This window comes from Camelina sativa, chromosome 11 (assembly GCF_000633955.1).
Source record: "Camelina sativa cultivar DH55 chromosome 11, Cs, whole genome shotgun sequence".
Classification (NCBI taxonomy): domain Eukaryota; kingdom Viridiplantae; phylum Streptophyta; class Magnoliopsida; order Brassicales; family Brassicaceae; genus Camelina; species Camelina sativa.
The window spans coordinates 38,846,799-38,872,033 of record NC_025695.1 but is presented as its reverse complement, the minus strand read 5'-3'; the positions used below and the strand labels follow the sequence as shown (position 1 = coordinate 38,872,033).

The 25,235-nt window shown below is 34.2% G+C and overlaps 5 protein-coding genes and 1 pseudogene across 6 annotated transcripts; 1 reads left to right on the top strand and 5 right to left on the bottom strand.

Moving 5' to 3' along the window:
• Nucleotides 915-2,954, top strand: LOC104725539 (adenine/guanine permease AZG2-like). Its single transcript, XM_010444207.2, has one exon. The coding sequence runs from the start codon at nucleotides 971-973 to the stop codon at nucleotides 2,612-2,614; it is 1,644 nt and encodes a 547-aa protein (XP_010442509.2). The 5' UTR covers nucleotides 915-970; the 3' UTR covers nucleotides 2,615-2,954.
• LOC104728759 (vignain-like) lies at nucleotides 4,628-5,757 on the bottom strand. Its single transcript, XM_010447700.1, has 3 exons — nucleotides 5,307-5,757; nucleotides 4,853-4,984; nucleotides 4,628-4,782 (listed from the first exon to the last, which is right to left on the bottom strand). Exons 1-3 carry the CDS (start codon nucleotides 5,755-5,757, stop codon nucleotides 4,628-4,630), a joined length of 738 nt encoding a protein of 245 aa, XP_010446002.1.
• Nucleotides 14,146-16,052, bottom strand: LOC104725537. The gene is made up of 4 exons (XM_010444204.2): nucleotides 15,588-16,052; nucleotides 14,687-15,097; nucleotides 14,467-14,517; nucleotides 14,146-14,380 (listed from the first exon to the last, which is right to left on the bottom strand). The coding sequence occupies exons 1-4, from the start codon at nucleotides 15,979-15,981 to the stop codon at nucleotides 14,328-14,330; spliced, it is 909 nt and encodes a 302-aa protein (XP_010442506.1). The 5' UTR covers nucleotides 15,982-16,052; the 3' UTR covers nucleotides 14,146-14,327.
• On the bottom strand, nucleotides 16,100-18,569 carry LOC104725536 (annotated as a pseudogene).
• On the bottom strand, nucleotides 19,196-20,658 carry LOC104725535 (KDEL-tailed cysteine endopeptidase CEP1). The gene is made up of 3 exons (XM_010444203.2): nucleotides 20,206-20,658; nucleotides 19,734-20,110; nucleotides 19,196-19,645 (listed from the first exon to the last, which is right to left on the bottom strand). The coding sequence occupies exons 1-3, from the start codon at nucleotides 20,648-20,650 to the stop codon at nucleotides 19,379-19,381; spliced, it is 1,089 nt and encodes a 362-aa protein (XP_010442505.1). The 5' UTR covers nucleotides 20,651-20,658; the 3' UTR covers nucleotides 19,196-19,378.
• LOC104725533 (UPF0725 protein EMB2204-like) lies at nucleotides 21,759-22,988 on the bottom strand. Of its 2 annotated transcripts, XM_010444201.2 has the most exons (5): nucleotides 22,843-22,988; nucleotides 22,582-22,768; nucleotides 22,394-22,491; nucleotides 22,211-22,297; nucleotides 21,759-22,135 (listed from the first exon to the last, which is right to left on the bottom strand). In XM_010444201.2, exons 1-5 carry the CDS (start codon nucleotides 22,954-22,956, stop codon nucleotides 21,824-21,826), a joined length of 798 nt encoding a protein of 265 aa, XP_010442503.1. In that variant the 5' UTR covers nucleotides 22,957-22,988; the 3' UTR covers nucleotides 21,759-21,823. The 2 variants fall into 2 exon arrangements, with proteins under 2 accessions (XP_010442503.1, XP_019088037.1); XM_019232492.1 differs by having other exon boundaries at nucleotides 21,759-22,297.

Genomic DNA, 25,235 nt, shown 5'->3' with positions numbered 1-25,235 from the left:
TAGAAAAAAAAAACGGTTAAAATGAGCTTTGACTTGAAATATGGATAACGGAAGGTGATCAAAATGTCATAAAGACATGTAACATCATATATATCTTGTGGAAAAAAAGGAAGAGTGGATAATAAGAGATAGACATATACCTTTCGAAGAGTGATCAATATATATGGGAGGATGGTATAAAATAAATTAAAATAGCGTGTTAAATAACGTGCCATCGAAATATAATAAGACGCTAACATAAAATGTGTTATTAAGAAAATAACATAATATAAGCTTAAATACCGTGTGAAATCAACTCTTAACTTACATGAGGATTTCACATACAAAAGAAACGATGTGGATATAGAGTTCGTTATATCCCTGCACCTTTGTAAATGTTTAGAAAATAAAATATGTACTAAAATACTTTACAAACCAAGGTTATGTTATATCGATATATATTTAACAGATAAAATTATTTAGATGTCTTTTTGGCGAAGAAAAAGTATCTACATATCAAAGATAGATTATTCTGACTTTATCTTATAAGAAGATTTATTCTCATAAATATATAGTTTGCAAAATAATTTGAAAATGCTGTCAATGCTAATTATTCTCTTCTAATTCTGATTTGCCAAGTTCACCAACAAAGAAAAGAAAAATTGATTTGATTCTTGGTCCTTGGACCGGAGCCAATGCCTATAACTTCTTAGACAATGACTTTCCCAGTTCTTTTATCTATTGTAACCCAAAAAAGTAACAATTTTCTAATCAAAATTTCGGTCAAAATAGGCTTAGATATTTAGATTTTCTTCCATAGATACAAGAGAGTATCACGTGGTCGTGTTAGCTTTTTGTATTATTTTCTCATTAGTTGAAGAGAAATATATACTTGTTTTCTTTGCAATTTGATTACATTTGAGTTTCTTTTTTGTCAACTTTGTATATTTAAGTTCGTGTTCACATATTTATATCAGTAGTATATATATGTATGACATCCTCTTCCTGCATTTGCTCCCTATATTCCTCATTATTATTAGTCATGGGGGGAGAGAAGAAGTTTTGCAAGTCGTGGAGCGACATGAAGAAACACTTAAACGACACCGTTTCCAAGAGCTTCGCCGGTCGTTTCTTCAAGCTAGAAGCAAGAAAAACAACTTTCACGACTGAACTCCGAGCTGCAACCGCCACATTCCTCACCATGGCTTACATCATTACCGTCAACGCCAATATCTTAGCCGACTCCGGTGCCACATGCTCCTTCAACGACTGTTCTACAGTGGCCGGTTCTTCACCACCGGGGCCAGACTGCGTACTTGGTTCTAACCCTGGCTACGAAGAATGTATTTCCAGGGTTAAAAAGGACCTTGTTGTGGCTACTTCTTTATCAGCCATGGTTGGTTCATTAGCAATGGGTTTGTTAGCTAATCTCCCTTTTGGACTTGCTCCCGGTATGGGAGCCAACGCTTACATCGCGTACAACGTAGTTGGCTTTCGTGGCTCCGGTTCAATCTCTTACCATACAGCTATGGCCATCGTGCTTCTTGAAGGATGCGCGTTTCTCGCTGTGTCCGCTCTAGGACTCCGCGGGAAGCTAGCCCGTCTCATCCCTCAAACGGTGAGACTAGCATGCGCCGTTGGTATAGGAATGTTCATCGCTTTTGTTGGTTTGCAAATGAACCAAGGCATTGGGCTCGTTGGACCGGATAAGTCAACGTTAGTAACGTTAACCGCGTGTGCGAAGATGGACCCCGTTACGGGAGCTTGTCTAGGAGGGAAAATGAAGAGTTCTACGTTTTGGTTAGCAGCTGTTGGGTTTCTCATAACGAGCTATGGTCTAATGAAGAACGTCAAAGGTAGTATGATTTACGGAATCGTGTTCGTTACGGCTGTTTCTTGGATTAGAGGCACTGAAGTCACAATCTTTCCACACACTCCTCTCGGAGACTCAAACTACAAATACTTCACAAAAATCGTTGACTTTCACAAGATCCAGTCAACGTTAGGAGCTATAAGCTTCACGGAGTTTAAAAACAGCGAGGTTTGGGTTGCGTTCGTTACACTCTTCTACGTTGACCTCCTCGGCACGACCGGAGTACTCTACACGATGGCTGAGATCGGAGGCTTCGTGGAAGACGGGAAGTTCGAAGGAGAGTACATGGCTTACCTAGTCGACGCAGGGTCCTCCGTGGTGGGATCGGCGTTAGGGGTCACTACAACGGCGACGTTCGTGGAGTCATCGGCGGGGTTGAAAGAAGGAGGGAGGACAGGGCTAACGGCCGTTATCGTCGGAGTTTATTTCTTGGCGTCGATGTTTCTGACGCCGTTAGTTACTAACGTGCCGAGGTGGGCGGTTGGGCCGTCGTTGGTGATGGTTGGTGTGATGATGATGGGAGTTGTGAAAGATATCAGATGGGGAGAGACTAAGGAAGCTGTTACGGCCTTTGTGACGATCTTGCTTATGCCGTTGACTTATTCCATTGCTAATGGGATTATTGCTGGTATTGGTATATATCTTGCTCTAAGCATGTACGATGTCGTTTTGGGAGTTGTGAATTGGCTTAATGGGGTTAGGAAACGGGTTATGAGAGAGCATAATCAAGTTTCATCCGTTGCTACCGTTGAGATTGTTTGATTATTGACGATATCACAAAACCGGTTTTAGTGGTGTGTGAGTGTACACCGGGAGTGGTGGAGCTTTTCACATGGTCGGTCGTTGGATGACCATGCAAAGACCCGTCATGATTGCTCGGTGGTTTTTTTTTTCTCTGTTTTTCTTTTTTTTTTTTTGGTTTAGTTTGCGTAGGCGAGAGTAGTGAAGTAACATCGGATGCATCAGCTGCCATGAACGTGTGTTCGATAATTCATGGCTGCTTGTGCATGCATTGTTTGTACTTTGTAGGGTTTAATGTTTCAACTAAATGGCATCTTTTGTTTGTAGCAAATATTTCAATCAAAGACGTTTGGATCCTAAATCGCATTCTGGTTTCTTCTGAATTTGGTATTATGATAATTTAAGTTAATAGGATTCAATTTTGAATCTACTTCGTTTATAAACTGGGTTTAGCTATAAATTAAGAGGATTCAACCCTTGGCTAAAAACTTTTTTGGGGCTTTATTGTTACAATTGGCTGTTTGCAAATGTCATTAGGCATGGGCATGTTCATGGGCCTGGGCACCCTCCTTTGCTCTTTTGGATTGGCTTCTTCATACTTATTAACTTACGATGCCTTCTCACCTACACAAAAGATTTTAACAAAATATTAATAATGTGCATTTTCATTTTTATTTTGGTTTTGGTTCAGGTTTGCTTTGGAATCGGATTTAGTTTATTTTGCTTAGTTTGCTTTTACGAAAAAATTAGCTACCTCAAAACAAAATAGTTTAATTTGGTTTGGTTCAGCTAAATTTGGCCTAGTACATTTTGTAGATTTGGAAAAAAGTTTTAAGAGATAAACAACTTCATAATCATTTAACAATGCAATTGTTCCAGTGCTATAAACCATTAGAAGGCAAGCAATTATGCATATATAAAATAGATGCAAGAAATCTTAACCAAATGGTAGTAGTTTAATGGTTTTCATTTAAGGAGGAATTGTCCGTTTTTACTTGAGTAAAAGTTGCCATGTTCGATCTAGGTCATGGATCAAACCATTAGCCATATCAAATGCATAGTTATCTACCACTCTCATTAAGTCAGTCGAAACGGGTGTCATCATTAGATTCATTAGAAAATATGGTGAGAGGACTTAAGATCCATGAAAAATCCGATAATTAAGTGGGATAAACTAAATCCATTTTGAGAGGATTAATCGTGTGATAAAAGTTCAGATCACCCTTTGGTTACTAAAATAAAGGCTTCTTATATAAAAACATAGTAAAGTTTACTGTGCACCTCAAAGAATATAGAAGTGGTACGTCAACACCTAAACCATAGACGATTTTATTAGAAATAATGCCCCTCAAAATTAAATAAGCACCAGCTTTAGCTCCGGGTCGGGCCGACTCGGATTAAACAGTATGATACGTTTTTCGGAAAGAACTACATCTTATACATTTCAATGCTTTTTTATCAGAGCTGACCGAACCAGCTGATAGGATATATATAAAAAATATATGTTGTTGAGAAAAAATATGATTCTTAGCATATTATATTTAAGAAAAAAAAACTAGAAAACAAACATTTTCGAAATTCAACAAATCAAATCACACTTTGAAATGTTTAAGAAACACACGTAATTTCATGATTTATAGATTTGAATTTGATATTGCTCTAATAGCATTCAAAATGCATTACGGGTTATTTTTATTTATTTATTTATATAAATGTATAGTTTTGTCATTTGTATTGGATTTGGGCTTATAAAAATTTAAACATAGGATTATACGCGTTTGTCAACAAAAAAAAAACAAAGGATTATACACACTTTTGCACCAAAAATTAAAAAGAAAGGTTTATATACACTTATTTCCAAATTTGGTATAGGAAAACATTTAAAAAGGCGATTCCTTCAAACTTTACTCTCTTTTTTTAAGCTTCACAAATACTGTACATCAAATTCACCAAAATCACAACAAATACCAAGCTGAAATCTTTTAGCTTAACAAACATGAGTTTATTATTAGAGTATACAATTATACAATGAATTTAAAGCTCATCGTTTTTGCTGCCTTTATCTTCTGGGGCAGAGGGATGAAGAGGTGAGTTCATGATTGGATACCAGGGGTTCATTGCGATACCACAACGCCCTTGTGGATTGTCTATATCTTTCTCGATCCTTATGAAGCCTTCGTCTCCCCAATCTTTTCCATAAGAATTCTTCACTATCCAAAACTTAATTGACTTGTTGGATGGTAAAAATTTTTATGTCACCTGGCTTACAACCGTCATTGTTACTGTCACAGTCCACAAGTTCTTGTTCCGACAGTGAGACAAGTTCTTTTTTATTAATGATCTTGTTGATTCCCTCGACGGCTGCAACTACAGAGAACGCCCAGCAACTGTCTGGTAATGCTCCCGTAGTCTCAATTAGTTAGATTGCAATAACATATCTTTACGATCAACAAAGACTTAACTAGTCTGACGACACATTAAGCTTAATCTACAATTTTTCTTATTATACATTACATGTTAGAGGTGGCGTACTAATTTCGATGATATTATTGAACAATCCAAAGCTGTTAAATCTTAAAATATGTTGTTTTTCTTAAGCACTCAAGCTGTTGAATTGTTCTTCAAGTTTCCAGAAAGTGAAAACATTATTTTTTTCTTTCACTGAAAGCAAAACAGAGAGATTCTTGAGAGAATTTTATGTTTTGAGACTTACGACAATATTCCCCTTGAGACTTGACACCAGTGACGGCTCCCTCCCTTCTCCAATCAACAGACGTCGGCAGTTCTACTTCTACCGTGTTCTCATGCATGAACCGTCCTGAAACATTTTCATACGTTTCCTCGCCATCGCAAGTGTAACAATTACCGTACATGTCAAAAAACTCTTCGAAGGTCAAGTCAGCGAAGTTATTCAGCTTAAGGTTGTAGGGTACGGTCATGGTATCGTGGACGTACTTCACATTATCTTTAAAAATTTCCAATCTACGATCCATCTCATCGGTTCCCCTTACGATAGAGTAGTGCCCCATCCACTTCTCGTATAACTTAGATAAGCTCTCTTCGCTCACCAAATCCAACTCTTCGAAGTTGAATCCCAGAGCAAAATTGAAAATGAGAAGCAAAGAGAAAATGATCAAGAAAAGTCTTTTCATCTTCTGATTCATTGTTAGTAAAAGATTTACAGGTGATAGTTTTTCAGTAAATGATATAAAATATGTATTTATATAGGTTAAGATAGTTGCTATGAGGAATACTTTTTCTTTGACAAACAGCTTGTAGAAAGCAAGGCGAGCTAAGTCTCAGTTTATCCTATTTCCTACGTATATTAACCGAAAAGACCGTAATATACTTTAACCAATAAAAAGTTCTGGATAATATAAAATGAACGTCTGTTTTATTAAATAATTCATTTACTTGCTGCATAAGTTTTTATAACCGGATACGAAACAAGACAAATTCTTTCGGGCTAGACAGCTAGAGCGTGGGTTATAAAAATAACTTTTGTTTCTGTTTAGGAAAATACTCCTCTGTTTCACAAATTGTTATTCTACATTTTCTCTAATGCTAAATTTTCTATATTTTTCTATGAATATTAGAAATGTCAATCTAGTTTTTTTTTCTTTTTGTGTTTGAAGGCCAAAGTACTTTGTAAATCTCCTATTTTGTAGAGAAATTTTTTTTTTTTTTTTTTTTTTTTTTTTTTTTTTTTTTTTTTTTTTTTTTTTNGAAATATCTATGAGACGAGTTCTTACCTATATCATGTACTACGAAGATACCTAATTCACGTATTACGAAGAGATCAACCCTAGTTGACAAGAAAAAGAAAACAAATATACTAAAAATTGTGAGAACATGCATTAATTTTTAATTTTTTTGATTGGTAGTCGACTCATTTTTATTTGATCAAATCGCTTTTTTTTAACACACTTGTTCTTGATAATACACAAAATGTTGCACGACTCACGATGTCCTATATGAAAACTTATTTAAATTTAAAGATATCAAAATGCATATGCAGGTCTAATGTTACTTTTTTTTTAATTTAGAACCTAATTATTTGTGTAAGAGTCGTTATTAGATCAACACCAAAATTCAAAATCTGCATATTGATTAAAAAAAATATGTGCCTTAAAATATCAAATAAACATAAACCGAAATCTAATAAAAATGATAATCAAATAAAATTTGAGGCTAAATCATAACTAAATCATTAATAAACCAATATATGCCTATATTAATAGGCATGTTTTTAGAAAATTTACAGTTATATAGATATAGGCAAGAAAGAATTACACATTTTAAAAACAATTTGGAAAGATGAATATTGGAGGTTCGTGCGAAGACATAGAGTGCTAAGACGTAGTAGGAAGTAGCTATGGATCTGGATTTGTCAATTCATTGATGACAAAAAGAAAAATAATAGCAATTCGCAAAGACTCTTAAATAGTATTAAACAAGTGCTAGTATGTGATAACGTGAAAGATCGAGGGTGGAGAGCATCTATATCTATATATAATTAAACCAAACTGCTTAGATCTTGTTTGAACCTAGTCTTCTCTCGATCCCTTGTTTTCAAGCTGAAATATTCCAACGATTGATGTGTTCTTCACACAGAGAATCTTTATACTAATAAACAGGTATGGTTTAAATAGTAACTTTTGTAAATTAATATTTGAAACATTAATAAACACAACATATTGATTTGGGATTGTTATTCGTTAGTGAGCCAATTTTGCATTTGGCCACAAATATGCTTGTGTGTTTTCAATTCTTTTTCACATTTTGGAGGCCATGATTTTTCATATTTTCTTATATATGCAGGTAAGGAAAAGATGGATCGTCTGCCCAACAACGCTAAACAAGAGAAGTATATTCTAGGGCCCTCATCAGGCGCCATCCATGGGGTATATATATATATATATATATATATTCATTCATCTTATTAAAAAAGGTTTTTAATAAATCTGATGCTTGATTCTCTTCCTAATTCATCAGAAGCGTACTTCTGGGGATTCACTTTATTGCATCTTCAAGATCCCTAAGTGTCTCACTCACAACAACCACAATGCATATGGCTATCAACCCACAGTAGTGGCCATAGGCCCTTACTATCGCGGAAATCAACAACTAAATTGGATTGAAGGGCAAAAAAAAGAATTTAAGGAATTGTTTATAAAGAATACAGGAAGTGGTGTGAACGAAGATGCACTATATAAAGCATTGGCACTCAAGGTAAGTGAGATTAGAAATTCATATTTAGATCTTTCTGGAGCGGTGTCAGAAAAAAGAAAGAAGAAAAATGATCCCTCTGGATCTTCATATGATCAAGATGCTCATGATAATAAAGCTCTAATCAACATGATGGTTCTTGATGGTTGTTTTCTTCTCGTATTGTTCCTAACTAATGCAGAAAAAATCTCCAAGCAAAATGCAATTTTTAGTATGCCGTGGGCTCTTCCATCTATTAGGAGAGATCTTCTCCTTCTAGGAAATCAGATTCCACTGGTTGTTCTACACACTCTACTAGACACAGCAAAATTTTTGCAGCCAAGTGATTTACAAGAAATCGCTCTTAAGTTCTTCAACGGTTCCTTTAAAGTTGGAGAGCGATCTTTGGTAAAGAAACACCCCAAATTTGAAGCAAAGCATCTTCTTGATCTGATCCGTCAGACTTTCATTTTCATTCAACCTCCTCAAACTACTAGTGCTACAATACCAGCTGAAGGAGACAACAATGCTGTCAATCTCAATCAACCTCCTCAAACTACTAGTGTTACAATTCCAGATGAAGGAGACAACAATGCTGCCAATCTCAATCAACCTCCTCAAACTACTAGTGCTACAATTCCAGCTGAAGGAGACAACAATGGTGCCATTGCACGTCAGACTAGGTTAACATTGCCAGTGAACAAGCTTCGTAGCCGTGGCGTTAAATTTGAGGTCAAGAAGGGTGCGCGGACATTATTGGATATAAGTTTCAAGAATGGAGTGCTTCAAATTCCAGAAATAATCCTGGATGATTTTATGAGTGTTTTTTTGTTAAATTGCATTGCATTTGAGCAGTTCCATGCAAATTCATAAACCGAGATAACAAGCTACGCTATGTTCATGGGCTGCCTTATTAACAGTGAGAGAGATGCATATATCTTGCTGAGAAAGGGATCATACAGAACTATCTCGGAACAGATCAAGATGAGGTGTCTCGATTTTTCAAGAGAATCTTGAATGATTACGTGTTTGATGACGAAAATAGCTACTTGGCAGCTGTAATCAAGGATGTAGACGAGTATTCTTCGAATGGTTGTACTGTGTGGTGGGCAAGTTTCAAGCAAACTTACGTTGGTTCTCTATGGATTGCTCTATCAAAGTTAGCCGCTTTAGCTATTCTTCTGCTTACAATAGCTCAAGTGGTCTTGGCAGCTATTGCTTTAAAAAGCGGCAACAAACAAGGTTGATTAATGTTCTTGGATTTTAGTGTCATGTTGTTTAATTGTTGTGTGTGTGCTACGTGCAGCGCATCTTGACTAGCTTGTGTATGGACTATTACGTGTATGATTCGATGGGTATGTTTCTTGTGGTTTTCCATTTGTTTTCAAGTACTTTTCTTAATTCACGTCTGGTAATTGGGAATGGTTTTTGTAACTTTTGTTTATGATTCAAAGCCCTGTGTGGCTTTTAGTATATCTTATCTTATATCTTATATATATATATATATATATAGAAGGTTTTTCTCAACTTTTTCTAATAACATGACACATGGCTTCTTATATAGCTGACACATGTCCTTATTCTCAATTTAATTCAAAACTATGGGTTAAAGAAACTTAAATATATCCATCTCAGTTCTCTAGCCAATAAGTCATAAACTCATTTCAATTTAAATTCAAAACTATGGAGCAAAGAAACCAAAAAAACCAAAAAAATAGGCCCGTACCCTAGCTAACATGACTAATTAAAAAAGTTAAATGTATTTTCTTTCTTCTCCACGCCTCTCTGCTTCTACGAACTTGACATCATTTCATGGGATCAACTACATAATCTGAGAAGGTATTAATGTTTTACTTATGGTTGGTTGTCCCTCATTTCTCATATCATCATCAATTCTATAACCTGCTTTATTCTTCTTTGATGACGTAATCGGTTAAAAATCACATTATTTATTATATAGAACTACTCTGACTTATCTTCCTCTACCAAATCTTTAATTATTTTTAGTTTTTTAATTTAATATTATTTCATAGCAAAAAAACTCTATAGTTTACTTTTGTTAAAGAAAAAGTGATCTATTTTACAAAAATATATTTTATTCTATTTTGTTTTTACGATTTATAAAATTTTCACTTATTTTTTTATCGTAATCGGAACTTTATTACTTAACTATTTTGATCGGTTTCACATGTCAATATTTACTATATATAAAACTATAATAAAGTAGAGTTATGAGAAATTGTCATTTGGCACCCCTCTATTTTTTAAAACATGTGTCATTTTATCAATTTTAATGAAATAAAAAGACACATTATTGCTAATCTAAAACTAAATTGTCTACACACATTTTTTTAATTTGGGACATTTTATTTGTTCAGTTTCTTTAGATTTACATTTTATTCTCTCAATCAGTTACCTTTATGACATTATGGGTGAACGTTTTCTTTTGTTCAAACTGTTCATGTTGCAGTAATGCATATGACCAAATTAATTATAATTAATATGCTTTATAATTGTATTTATTACCATAAATGTGATTACTCAGAATAATGTGTTAATGAAATTCCTTACAAACTTCAAACAGTGTTTAGCTATATGTCTTTCTTTTTATTTCTTATGAAGTTTTTTTTTAAAAACATGATGTCTTGCAGTATGATGATTAACAAATTAATTTCTCTATGAATATTTGAAGAAATTGTTTACAAAGCCATGTCAATGTTTTTTTTTGTTGGTATCAGAGTCTTGTCAATATTTATTAGCTTCTTTCAAAGGATTATGTTTTATGATAGTCATGATTTAAAGTTTTTGCATTGTTTTGTAATGTGATTTTTTTAACTTTCAAACTATAGTTGGAAGTCTTAAGCGATGAAGATGAGCCTAATGCTTGACTCCTAAAGCACAATCTCTTTGGCTTTGAATATTCACTCATAATATTATAGTTGTAAGTCCCTTAGATTTTTCCTCTTAAGTCATCTGATCTTCAACTACAATATATTTCTGAGTTTATGTTTTGTAAATTTGCTTTGTTTTTCATTTTTAAAAGTTCTTTATCCCCATTACAAAAAAATATTTAACTTTGCATATTGATAAAAAAATTGAGCCTAATTTTACCGTGTAATGAATATATAAATGATCAAAAGATCACATTTTCTTTATGCCTTTTTGGAATCACTTCCCAAACTTTACAACATCCTTTTGTAAAACATTACATAGACCTATTGTAAAATATTTAATATATATATACATATTGTAACCTCAATACTTGACATATGTCAATCATTAAAATTGGTCTAAATTTTAGTAGATTAACCTGTACAAAAGCAAAACTACTTTTATATCGCATTGGTATTGTTTAAGTTACCAATCATACTTCATGTCTACTTTCCTGTAACTCTTACTCCATCCGTCATTATGCCGAGTAAAGCTTACACCATTTCCAATGGTTATCTATATTTTTATATTTTACATTTAGGGTATAATTTTGAAGAGATATAGTTTAGTATTTAGAGTATAAGATTAAAAGTACGTGAAAGTAAAGCTATTTTAGTATTTTCAGAATTTAGAAATAATTTGCTAAATTTAAAACCAAAACTTATTTTTATGCAATATGTGAAAATTGTCCTTCTTTTAACACACTTCATAATTATAAACTTATAAATGTATGTATTTAAATTCTTTTCAAGACACATATAAATAATATTACGAACATTTCATATATAATTTAATGAAATTTTATGTTACATACAAAATATTTGATTTTATAACCCACGCATCGCGTGGGTAACTTTCTAGTTAATTATAAACTTGGGTTTGCAAGAGTCCGTTTGATTTTTATAAAAAGAGTCGTGAGAGAAGTTCTCCAATATATCTTGCTTTCGGCATTCAACCTTAATGAATCAAGAATCTAACTAATTAAGCTAAATGTCCTTCAATTCACACAATCTACGAGCCGTATAGATTATGACTTATCGGACCAATGTCAAACTTTGGTTATGAATTGCAATACTTTCTTTTCTTTTGAATGTAATGTTATTTTTTGAACCAAATTTCTCGTTAGTCAAGCTCCTCCGAGAACAACGAGGACCATCTAAATCGTTGGTCGAGCATCTATATGTTCACAGGCCGTCCTTGAACTTTGCCGGGTGAAATTAAATACATTATTCATTACCATTTTACCTAACTTGTAAGCGCAGAGAAAACTCGGACAGTTTGTGTTTTTTTTTTTGTTACGGGAAAAGTACCAAAAATTATGTCAATATGTTTTCTTTAGAAGAAAAAAACATGAATTGTTTTTCATTTCCCGAATAACTCATCTAATAAAAATTCTCAACGTAATGCACCGTTTAACAAAATGTTGTAAGTTTAATCCAGCTAACATTTGTTAATAATTAAGTGAAAATACACCAGTTCCATCTTATCCACTTATTAGTAGGCCTGTGCGTTCGGATATCGGATTGAATTCGGTTCGGATTTTTTCGGATTTCGGTTTTTTTGGATATTGACTCTAACATCCATTCCGGTATTTATAAAATTCGGTTCGGTTTCGGTTCGGATAATTTGGATTTCGGATCATTTCGGTTATGATTGTCGATAACCAAAACTAAATCAAAAGTTATTGGAAAATGTTTTATTCTAATATTTTTTAATCTTGTTGTACCCAGATAACCATACTAATGGGGTATTAAAACAAAGAAAAAGATAGAAATTTAGTAAATGACAAGGTTCCCATAGAACCATACAAATATATAAAAGATATGAGCCATATCTATAGGAATATCATACTATTTCTTATATGTTCGGTTATATTCGGATATCTATTGGATATCGGTTCGGATCAGATAATATCCGATATCCAAAATAATGAAAGCCAAGAACCAATCGGTTATTTCCTTAATATCGGTTCGGTTTTAATCCGCTTATTTCGGTTCGGATACGGTTCGGATTTTCGGATTCGGATTTTATGCCCAGACCTACTAATTAGAATGACATAATTTGTATGTAGAAAAACTAAAAACCCACAAAATTTATATCTCAATTTAAATATTTATATATATATATATATATATATGTTTAAAAAATAAAAATATGATTAATGTTTAAAAATAAAAATATGATTAATGAAAATATAATGTTTAAAAAATATGTTTAAAAAATATTTTTCAAAATATGATTTACCAAAATAAAAATAGGATTAAGAATATAATGTACAAAATAATATTCAAAAAATTGTTATAAAAATATTATTTAAAAATATATTTTAAATAATTTTTATAAAAAAATAATGTATGAAAATATAACTAAAAAATAAAAATAATATTAAAATATAATTTATTAAAATATAGCATTATGTATGAAAATATGATTTTATTTTTTTTGAAAAATATGATTTAGAAAATTTAAATGTATAAAAATATGCTTTAGATATATGATATTTAAAAATATTATTTAAAATATGAATTGTAAAAAATATAATGCACAAAAATAAGATTTGAAAACTATAACTTAAAACAAATCTGTTGTCACTATATTTACATTGTACATTTAATAAATTTGTAATCAAACACTTGATTTTTTGAAACAAAAAAAAAGTCAGTCATAACATAAATAAATATGTCATAACATATGGTCTTCACGTAGGTCACTTTAGCAATTTTTATAAAACGTTAATAAATCTTTTATCAAAGAAAAGATTTTTGTTTAAATAAAAAAATCTGTCATAGCCTAAAACAAATATGCTATCACTAGATGTTAAAACTAGTAATTTTTTTTGTAAAATAATTTGTCACGTTACGACAGATTTTTGATGAAGAAAATAACTGTAAAATATAAAACTGCCAGACATTATATCAAATCTGTCATATATTATGAAAGTATGTGTTGTCTTATAAATAATTTTGTCGTGAAAAATAATCTGCTATTAATTATAAATATGTCGTAACTATCGTTAAAAAAATCTGTAGTCCAAACTGAGACTGTTATAAAATATTTGTCATGCAAAAACAAATTTGTTGTTTACAAACAAATCTGTCACAATTAGTCTGACAAACTTTTGAAAATATTTTGATTTTTTTTTAAAAATTGCTAGGAGGGTAAATTTAACTTTTTTCTAACAAAAGAAAAAATATATTTTAGGCAAAAAATAACTCATCTAACCCTCACATTTTACAAGATAGTTTAGTAACTAAACTCTTAATTTGAGTCATTGTAGTTGTTTTGCAATAATTAATGGATTTTCTAATCATCCCAAAGATTGTAATTAGTTTATGAAATTTACGAGAAACATGAATAAAGTTGTGTAACACGAATAGAGTATTGATTCTCTTTTACAACCAATACCAAAGATCTACTTCTGAAGCAACATTTTATCGAGGCTGCAAATTTGGTATACAATGTCAAAATTTTGTGGAAGTATACACAAAATGTTACATAATAATAATTTCATGTAATGAAACTAGCAAACGTGAAGAATAAAGTAAAAGTAAAAGTAAAATGGAAGCTTAGTACGATTTTTATAAATGATGGGTACTCATTGTCTTCTTTGAAAGCCTATGCTCATAGTTATGAAGTAGATGATCAGTGCTGCAAAAAGAAAAAAAAAAATTTAAACTAAGATGAAATAAATTTGTAATAATTAAAAGTACACGTAAATGCATTTTGAAACTTACATCCAAAAGTTTTTGGTTGAAAATGTAATGATGTACCGGATGGTGTTATAACTATACACATACATAAACAAAGAAAATCATCAACTTTTTAATTAAATTAGTGAACCAATTGTTTAGAAAATTTGGTCTAAACGCTAAACCGGTTCATTGGACCTAATCTGTATAAAGTATAAAACCATTTAACTTTTTAGTACAAAAGAACTGATGATACGATACTGACCTGAATCACAGTTTGTAGTGGAATTGTGGTTGTCACACATACAAACATGCCTAAGCCCTCCACCATCAGCAGATTCGTAACCACAAGTCCCAGAAGTTGCAACACATGCACGACAAAACGCATCACTTCCTTGTAGCTCGTACTTGACACGTATACCGTAAGCCCAATCAGACGGTCCTCTAAGCTTCAAGGGTGCGAGATTATACGCACTACTGTATCCTTCACACTCTAACTTACTTAGATTAATCGCTTTTACGGACTCAAACCCGACCGCACAACACATGGGTGGACCTGACCCGGAATGTATACCCGGTTGTCTGTATCCGACCATGTCCCAAGCTGGACATGACATGTATTCTTCGCAGCTCATTCCTGAGATGTTGCGGCATGGCACTTTCTTTTCCGGGAAGCCTATAAACCAGCATTTAACCGGAGAAAGAACCAAATTAAACCGGACTCCGAGTGTTAATAATCGGATTGGTTTAAGTTTTAAAAAAAAAATCATCATCCAAACTGAATTTTGGTATATGGAAAAAGATATAATAATTTTTCAGTTACCTATGTATGAAAGGTATATGTAATCATATTAATTAATGTAATAATAATATTCCTCATAATTAAATAATAATAATAATAATAATAATCATAATCATAATAATAATAATAATAATAATAATAAATCAAACTGATTAACCGAAAATCCAACAAATAAAACGAACTCAAATTCTAAATCGGATTATAAGATTACAAAGAAATCAAAATCTAATGTTAAGTTGTTTTTATGAAGAATCCAAACTAATTTTCAAAAGTTGTCTAGCCTAAGTTGAAACTTAAATAAATTAAAATTCAATATCTTAGTTGTTTTTTTTTCTTGAAGTGTTTGTTGTAGTAACTTACTAACCTTGAAATATAGGAGATTTAGGAGAACATCCAATCAACATAAAGACATTATCAGAGGTAGGATTGAAATAAGGAGCTCTCCAATCCTCAGCTTCAAAGCCATTGCCTTTGCCGCCGAGCACGATGGTTTGGCAGGTCGACATGTGAGGATCATGCAGTGTTATGGACTGATATGCGTAATCGATGTCCAACACTCTATAAGAACCTGAACTTATGTGAAACATCAAGACATCGTTCATACAAAACAAGAGATCTCTATACCCTGGATGCCCACATCCATTTCGGATTCCAAACGGATAGTCAATGGTTATGTTTCCACAGTATGATCGGCATGCATCCACAATGCAAAGCTCCATGAGTGCCAGAGAGGATAGAATCAAGATCAAGATTTTCATTTTCTTTATTGGGTCTGTTTACAAGAGAGTGATGTGTGTGATCTTTGATGCAGAGAGAGTATAGAGTTATATCTGAAGATTGCTTGCAGCTTAAGAGATTCTTTGCTTGTCCGAACAATAAAGCTAAACTTCTGCACTTTTTACTACATATGACCAAAGTGTCTCCTAGGAACAAAATAAAATAAGATACAAATAACAGAATATATTGCATACAGCTACATTTGTATAGCTTGAGCCTCCTCACTATATACCACTAAAGCATTTATATAGCTTTCAGGCTCAAGATCGGCGAGGATCAGGAGAAGTAGTTCTGTTCTTTTTGTATTTCCAGAACTCATCCTTCTTCCCTTTCGTCCTAGCTTTAACCCGACCAAATTTACTATTAATTATACCAAGTATGGCAGTTTTATCCTTTCTGTTCTTTGTCTTTGCCTTGTCTTCGAGAATCGCTCTAAGTTTCTCATAGGACCTCGGGTCTGGTACTTGCCCGCTTTTAACCATCATCTTGTGGTAAAAGAAAGCCCTTTTGAAGTCTCGAACACGAACAAACGCGTAGATCATGGTTGAATATGTGATGGAATCAGGTTTTAAGTTAAGAGCAGCCATTTCCTTTAACAGCTGTGGCAATTTCGCATCTTGTCCACCCCGTGCGTACGCATTCATCAGCATATTGTAAGTCAAAACACTTGGCTGCAAACCCATTTTACCAAACTCAGAAACAACATCCCTTGCTTCGATGTAGTGACCTTGCTTGGCAAACCCATCAAGAAGAGTGTTATACGTTATCCGTGTCCCTTTAATTTTTTCTCTCAGCATTAGTTTCCAAATTTCCATCAGCTTTGCAGTGTCACCAGATCGTCTGAATGCATCGAGAAGTGATGTGTATGTTTCAACAGACGGTTTAATCCCCTCTTTACACATCTCTTCAAAGGAAGCATAAGCTTTTTCGTGCCAACCACTGACCGAGTAAGCATGAATAAGAGCTGTGTAAGAATGTGACGAAGGTCTCAAACCGCAGGAAAGCATCAGCAGCCATATCACTCATCTTCTTTGTCCTCCCATACGCACTAATCAAACACGTGTACGCTTTCACATTTGGACCTAAACCTAAATCCTCCATCTCCCTCAGCAGTGTCTCAACGATATCAGGCTGCATCCTTCTAGAATAAGCATCCATGAGAATGTTATAAGTTGCAGCTGTTGGCTTCAAGCCTTTAGCTTTCATTTCAGCAAAAAGTCCTTCCACTTCTTCTATGTGGTTGGATTTGTTGTAAGCATCCATCAGAGTATTATACACAATCGTATTCGAACGAATACCTTTCTTCTCCATCTCCGTTTGGATCACAAGAGCTTCTTCTTTTAGCCCTTCATCACAAAACGATTTCACAAGGCCACCAAAAACATCCTGACTCCACTTCACACCTTTCTCGCTCATCTTCTCGAATATCTCCCAAACTTCTTTCGCACTTCGTCCTGCTTTCCTCATGGTAGTTATCATTATAGCACAAGTAACATTGTCCGGATACACATTGATCTTATCCATAGCTTCATACACTTCCCAAGCATCATCATACCTAACAAAGATCACCAACTACAACATTTGACTAAAGCTTGAACAAAGACTGCAACTTTACATTCTCCATGGTGCAAAGAGGACAAAAAGATGTTACCTTTGAGAAGCTGATAGGCCAGAAATGGCGGCATTATAGAGACGAACATCTCTAAACTCGTCCTTGTCTGGTAAATTACTTAGCAGAAGCAGAATCTTATCAGCCATTCCTTGTCTACCTAGCAATGTAAACAACACAGAGCAAGCACGAGGCGAAGCAAGAGAAGGTTCTTGCAAACTCATCCATTCATAGAAATACAAACAACTCTTGACAAAACCAGATTCACCCATCATCACCAATGCATCTACACACTCTGTATCACTAACCCTTTTCTCAAAACCTGATAACATCTCTCCTAGAGTTTGATTCTCTTTCAAATTCTTAGCAAGTTCCAAGATTTCCCCAGCGACGATGCCATTTTCAAACGGAGTAAGCAGCACACCAGGTGTTTGTTGATTTGCCACAGAGACTGATTCCTCAGGCTCGGACTCTATTTCAGTTCCAGAGTCAGCGAAGTCTGAAGCCAAGTGCCAGGACGTTCGACGATTCTTCTGGAGGGAGAATTTGGATTCACGAGCTGGGTCTTCGGTTGGTTCTGATGTTAAAGTTCGTGACTTGAAGAATTTAAGAATTGGGTCTGTGAACTCATCTCCTTCTTCTTCTTCTTCTTCTTCCTCATCAACTTCATCTTCTCTGATAATATTTGTCGAATTGTCTGGTTCTTGAACACTATCTGGTGAGGGTTCATCGAAGCAGGAGAGGAAAATGGAAGAAGAAGATGAAGACGAAGGGGAAGTAGCAGAGAGAGAAAGGGGTTTTCGATAGAGTGAGGAGCGAAGAAGAAGATAAGGTTCAGGGAGGTGAACTCGGTGAGATAACGGAATTGAAGAATAAAAGGATTGGGTCGTAAGAGAAGAATACGCCATGGACATGGCTCAGCAGCTTCAACCTTCAAGCCAAGTAATAATATTTTGCAAAAGAAAGGGTTTTACTACTATTACTCTGTTTTGGACTTTTGGTTTAGCTCTAGTAATTTTTCTTTTTTACTTTTACTCACACAAAGTCTAAGATTGTGTGCAAAGTTTCTAAAACATTTTACAACATTATATACAAATTAGCCATTTGTCCTGAAAATTTTATTCATCTGTTCTGAAATTTCATAGCTTTACAAATCATCTTCACATTTTCTTCATAACGTAAATGAAGCTTGATTAGTATCATTATATTGGTTAGGCTTGTGTTACTCATTTATGAATTATATTGGTTAGAACATGAACAGAAACTGCAATAAAAACAATAGGCACACACATATAAGTGAATAACGAAATAGTCTTCATAAAAACGTGTAAACAATAGAAGATACTTAGATAACTTAGCAAAACTAATCCTGTTGTTTGTGTGGTGCAGTATCTTCTTCCTTCTATGATTTTGTTGTATCTGAGTAGCTTGGTAATCTATCTTTCTCTTTAATATAATATGAGTTGGCATAAAGATAAAAAAGGTTTGTTTCACTTTGCTTTATCAAAAGAAACTTCATATTATCACCGACTTACTTATTTTCTGCCAAAAAGCCTTAGCTTGTGTGTTCTTTTGGTTTTAGAGACTAACATAAAAACCATATATTTAATCATTGATGAATTCAAAAGGTTCCCATCAACTTCATACGTACATTGAAAAAACATAATATCCTATAAATAAAGAAATCTAAAAAAAAACAAACAAGCATATCATAAAGAAATGATGATCAAACTTATTATTTTCTTTTATAATATAAAGATTAAAGAGCTTTAGAGTTCATCTTTAAGCGAGTCCGAGGAAAGTCTAGTAGGATTAGTGTTGGAGTTCTTGAGAGGGTAAGAAGCCTCCATTGTAATACCACAAAGTCCTTTTTTATTACGGATACCTCTTTGCATTCTTATGTATCCTTTCTCTCCCCATTCCTCTCCCCATGAGTTCTTCACGATCCAATACTTTGTTCCGTCTATAGTTGTTCCATAGCCTACGACCGCAACTCCATGGTTTAGCTCTGTTCCACATCGTCCCGTAAACACTCCCTAATGAAACAGTTGCATGTGTTCAGACAAAGAAAGATTAATACGTTTTTAAATGAAATTATAGTTTGTGTGTTGTGAGTTATCTTACCTCGGAGTAGAATTGAAAGTCTGAGCCTCCAGCATCAATAGCAACAGAGACAGGTTGATTAGCAACAGCTTTCATTAGATCATCCTCGCTGTTCTTCGGAACATCTTCGTGTCCGTCGATTGAAACCACCGGAGCATTTTCTTTCTTTGTGTCACAAGTTTCATCAGAAGCTTGGTAAGGGTACACTAGCTCGCTCGTGAGACCTCCTTTCTCCTTGATGAAATCAAAAGCAAGGTCCATCAGACCTCCGTTGCACCCTTGGTTCTCGTTTGTATCGCAGTCCACAAGCTCTTGCTCTGACAGTGATGTCAGCTTTTGTGTTCTTATTTGGTTGATCCCTTCCACCGCCACAACTGTTGAAAACGCCCAACAACTCCCTGTAATAAGCACAAACCTAATCTTGTGTCGGTACTAACTACTAATTTTACATATTTCTTTTAGATTGAAGCATCGATGAAAAGAAGAGTTTTACCGCATTGGCCTTGGTTTTTGACAGGAGTGACGGCTCCATTCTTTCTCCAATCAACGGAGGTTGGGAGAGTATCTACATTTGCATACATGAAGCTTTTTGCGGCCTGTCTTTCGCCTTGAAGCATCCTATGATGTTTGATGTTTGAACCAGCGTATGTTCTCCTAAATTCCTCACTAGTCATGTCACCAAACTTGTTGAGCTTGAGCTTGTAAGATTTGTCCTTCTTGTTAGTCTCGTGGATGTGCTTCACGTTGTGCTTGAACACGTTGAACCTCTTAGCCTTCTCTTCAAGGCTCCTAGCAGCAACCGTGTGGTGACTCCTCCACCGTTCGTATAGCTCCCACAAGCTGTCCTCTGATTCCACATCTTTGTCATGGAAATCTAAACCTTTTGTGGTTTCAAGGATCATAAGCATGCAAAGCGCAAGAACAATGAATCGCTTCATCTTTTCGTCTGTATGGTGCTTTTTCGTATGTTCTTTTGATTTAGAATGAGTTTTGTGGATGGTAATGACTAAAGAGAAACTGTTAATATATAGGGAATGTAAATGTTGATGAGAGAGAGTATTGTGATGACGTTATGTAATTCAAAATACCAAAAAGGTGTTAGAGGATTACTTGTGGGATTCAACAAAGATTTCAGGTTAGTGACAAGGTTACATTAATTAATTGAGATATAAAGATCAAACTTATAATAATTGAACTTTATGTTGATGTAGTGGTGCAAGCAAGCTCTTTCATTTTATTTCTGGAAACATTCGGTGATGAAAGGACTCAATTATAAGTGTAAAATGACATTTTCATATGAACAACGTATGTGTACTGATAATTGATCAAAGCACAACTTGTACGCAACGATTTATCTTTAATAGGAACTCTGTTATTGATGTAACCTAACTATGATTAATTATAGTGATTATGTATTTTTTTCTACTTCTACAAATATGTATGCATATGATAATTTGGAAAAGCCGTATGTGACTAACTATTTACATTATTTTTCTTTTTTCTTTCCTTTTCAATAAGAGAACAAAGTTGTTTGGTATGTCATATTTTCAGATTATGGTTTTCTGAAGCCGATTAAATAGAATTCATCTTTAGTCATTGGGTTTTAACTTTTAACAAAGCTTTGAACTTTGAACTCAACAATTTTTACTCCCTAACTTATGTCATTCAACTAAAAGACATTACAATAACTGTTGTCCAAAGACTTTTAAAGCGATGTTAAATTTTAGAAATATGAGTATGTTGTCAAAAGAGGATTATGAATGCTAAATTTCAGAAATAGAAAGTTAGGAGTGTGCTGGGAAGTGTGTGTAGTGATTTAACTGATATTGGGGGAAAAGCAAATAAAAAAGATGAACGCGGACACACACACAGCGAACACGCACATCACATCACCTCACCAACCAAGAGGATGCAGTGTCATGGGTCATATGACTCATGAATTGCGTTTGCTTCTAACGTTTGTTTCGTTTTATTATTATTACTTTTTTTGAGAAAATTAAATGGAATGACAAAACTATAATTGAAAAATCCAATCATCAGTGAGTACCGTTTAAATAAAAATCGTTAGCAAACTTCTGCATATCTTAACCTGATCCACCATACATAGTTTCCTAAACGGTTGTGCGTGACCGTAAGTACAGTTCCCGATTTCGCCTAGAGATTTCTCTCAAACGGTTAATCGTGGCTGTATGACTCAAATCTTCTTCTTCTTCCTTGCACAAGTGACCCTTGAGAGACAAGAATCCTGAAGGCTCACTGAAGAAGCTTTTAATGATAGCTTTGCGTTCGACATGCTGGCCAATACCACCAGTGGCCAATCCTTTAAAAGTTATGTAGAGGATTGAATTTTTGGCCTGGAGCGGCGCCTCCTCAGTAGTTTCTATAGCCACTTGAACAATCTCCAAGTTGGACCAAAAAAAATCCTGCAACAACAACCAACAGTCACCCTCGGTGGTATGTGCATTGATATGCAAAAACAAAGAAAACGATAGATTTACATCTGAAATCCTAATATCATATTTAAGAACTGCAAGCTCCAGGTACAAATAAATCCAGTGTGGGTATGGCAACTCTGATCCCTGCACCTAATATCACCTTGATTCTTAAATGATCATGAGCTAAAAAAAAATCANAAAAAAAAAAAAAAAAAAAAAAATCTGTGGAGACTAAAACATACTTACCAGGTAAAACCGTTGGCTATCAATGAAATTATGTGAGGGCCAATCAGGCAATCGAGCATTGTCATAACTAGACGAGAAGCGCTCACTGGTGGTATCTCCTATGCAACATAATTATTCAAAGTGAGATTTATACTCTTTACTTGTATATAAAAAAATGAACAATTATGAGATTTATTCAAAGTAGTTACCTCTAATTCTAGAGATAGAACAAATCACATCCAAAAAGCCACAGTTCGCTTCATCAACTTGAACCTGAAAGGTTTGCACTAGACTATTGGCAACTGGATCAACTGCAGCCAAAGTCATGAGGAAAGAAGAAGCACCACTGGACCGGAAGTTGAATTTGATCAGATGATGGAGCTTGAAGTTGGTAACCTAAAAAAAAAAAAAGAGAAATTATTGTTGACTGTGGTATGATAACGTGAAAGACGTAGGAAACTAGTTTATACCTCCTTCATATTGTAAGGATGAAGACCCAGTCTAGCATAACGGTTGACCAAGGGACGATAAGGATACAAGGAGGAGTGAAAACCTAGACAGCTGAAGCGCATCAATCCACCCATAGTACCTGGTGGTGCAGTGATATCCTCGATGTCGAAACCCTATCAACAAAAAAGAAGNCATTAATACCAAATTCGTTATTGGAGAACTATCAGAAATCATGAGGAAGAGAAATCTTACACTTACCTGATAGACTATCACGAAGAGAGCCATTGGGGATATACTTATATACTAGAAACTGCTCCTTTTGATCGAAACAAAATCCCAAGAGCTTGAGGACGTTTTTGTGATGAAGTTTTGAAAGGAATTCTACCTCTGTTTTGAACTCCAAGTCTCCTTGCTTAGAGTCTTGGTTAGCTCTTTTGATCGCTATTACCTCCCCAGTAGGAAGAAGTCCTTTGTATACCTGCGTCACCAACAGTTTAGGATCATAATGCAACGTTTAAAGGCCATTGAGTGGCAAAGATCCATAGCTTCCCATAGCCTCCACCCCCAACACAATTTTCCTCTGAGAAGTTCTTTGTAAAACTCTTCAGCTCTTGGAAACTGAAAGCTCTTGCTCCCATAAGGCGCGGAGCATCAATAGTTCTCATATTCATATCCCACATGGTTGCAATGGAGGAGAAACGGTTAGTAAGAGAGAAAATTTTGGAAACACATAACCATGTCTTACCAAAAGGGTTGTTTTGATTAGTTGCCCTGGCTGCTCTCTTCTTCAGCATGAAGGCATACATTCCAGCTACTGCTATATAGCGGTACAAGAACAGAAGCTCCAGTGCCGTGCCTCATGTGTATTGACAAGGGCATTTGCCCAAGGCCACAAAATAGAAAAAAATTGTAAGGCCACATATTTTTTTAGTTAGATTATGTATTTAGTTTGAAAATGTTTTTACGTTTTTTATTTTAAAAATCTGTGATATTTTGTTTATTTCATATTTCTTAATCTTTTATTTGTATTAATAGAGTATTATATAATGTACTAGGTGTTTGGAAGTAAAATGAAAATCAGATGAAAGTTGAGAACTGTTATTAAAATTTTATACGTAAAGATATTTTTAAGGGAGCTTTACTGTAATGGCTTAGAAAAGGTCAAAAATGACTAGAATGTCTTTTTTTTTTTTGAAAATTTTAATGACATATAAATCCTTTGAATGGTGAGTGAGGAAAAAAAGAATCACAAGTGTGCCATTAAAAAGCAATGCCACATATTTGTCTTTTACATAACCGTTCAAAAATTTTGGAGGGAAAAACTCCCGCTCATATAATCTATTTAACGACAGACAAATATATTCCGACAAAGTAATATAAATATTGGCAGACTTATTTGATAGAGTTTTAGAATTTAGTAGATTAAATTAGCAAACAAAGATTAGTGATGGTAGACATTAAAAACGTTGGCAGATTTATGGTGGGTGGTAGATAAATTGGATAGATATATGGTAATGATGATAGAATTATGATTTTTGATAGAGATATTACTACAATAGTTACAGATTTAATAGGTTTATGTCGAGTAGCAGTTTTGTTTGACAGATTTATATAGTTATTATGGCAGACATATACACTAAGATAGATTTATATGAAAGATATAGTTTTACGCGATGGTAGATCTTTCCAAACGGGTAGGTATAATTAAAAGCGATAGATTTATGAGTTCATGTAGTGGTAGACATATTTCTTATTGAAATAACAAAAGTTAGGTAGAGTTATACATTTAGGCGTGATAGAGCTAATGTGTTTGACAGATTTATATATATATAGACCTGATAGAGTTATTTAATTTGTGATAGATTTATACTATTGATGTTTTAGGTCAAAACAAAGCATTTTACGAAATATGCTGCGTTTTTACTTTTTTTTTTTTGTCAAAACACTTGCATTTCATTACTCAAGAGAGTTAAGGTTCATACAAGCATTACTTAAAATACAAGATAAGAGGGCATTCCCCAATGCCAAAACAAGAAGAAGATAAAGCAAAAATAGGATTAATCGGCAATAGGTTCTTGAGAGCTTTGAGCCAATTTCTTGAAGAAACTTGGTACCTGTGAGATCAAGATTGTCGACAAGCTCTTCAATGGTCAGATCAATAGAAGATTAATCGGAAATAGCCATAGTCATTAGACGAGTTGGCGTTAAAGAAGTGGTCAAAGCTAAGCTTCTCGCGGGATTGAGAAGGTCTACACAAAGTAGAGGCTTGACACTAGGTCGAGCATGGGTTAGAGTGCTCTGAGGTTTGAAAATAATCGCTAGAGTTTCCGCAGGATGTAGGTTAACATTTTTGAGGCCTAAGTCGTAGACAAAGCACGAGGGTTCAAACAATAAAGCCAAACAGGAAACTACC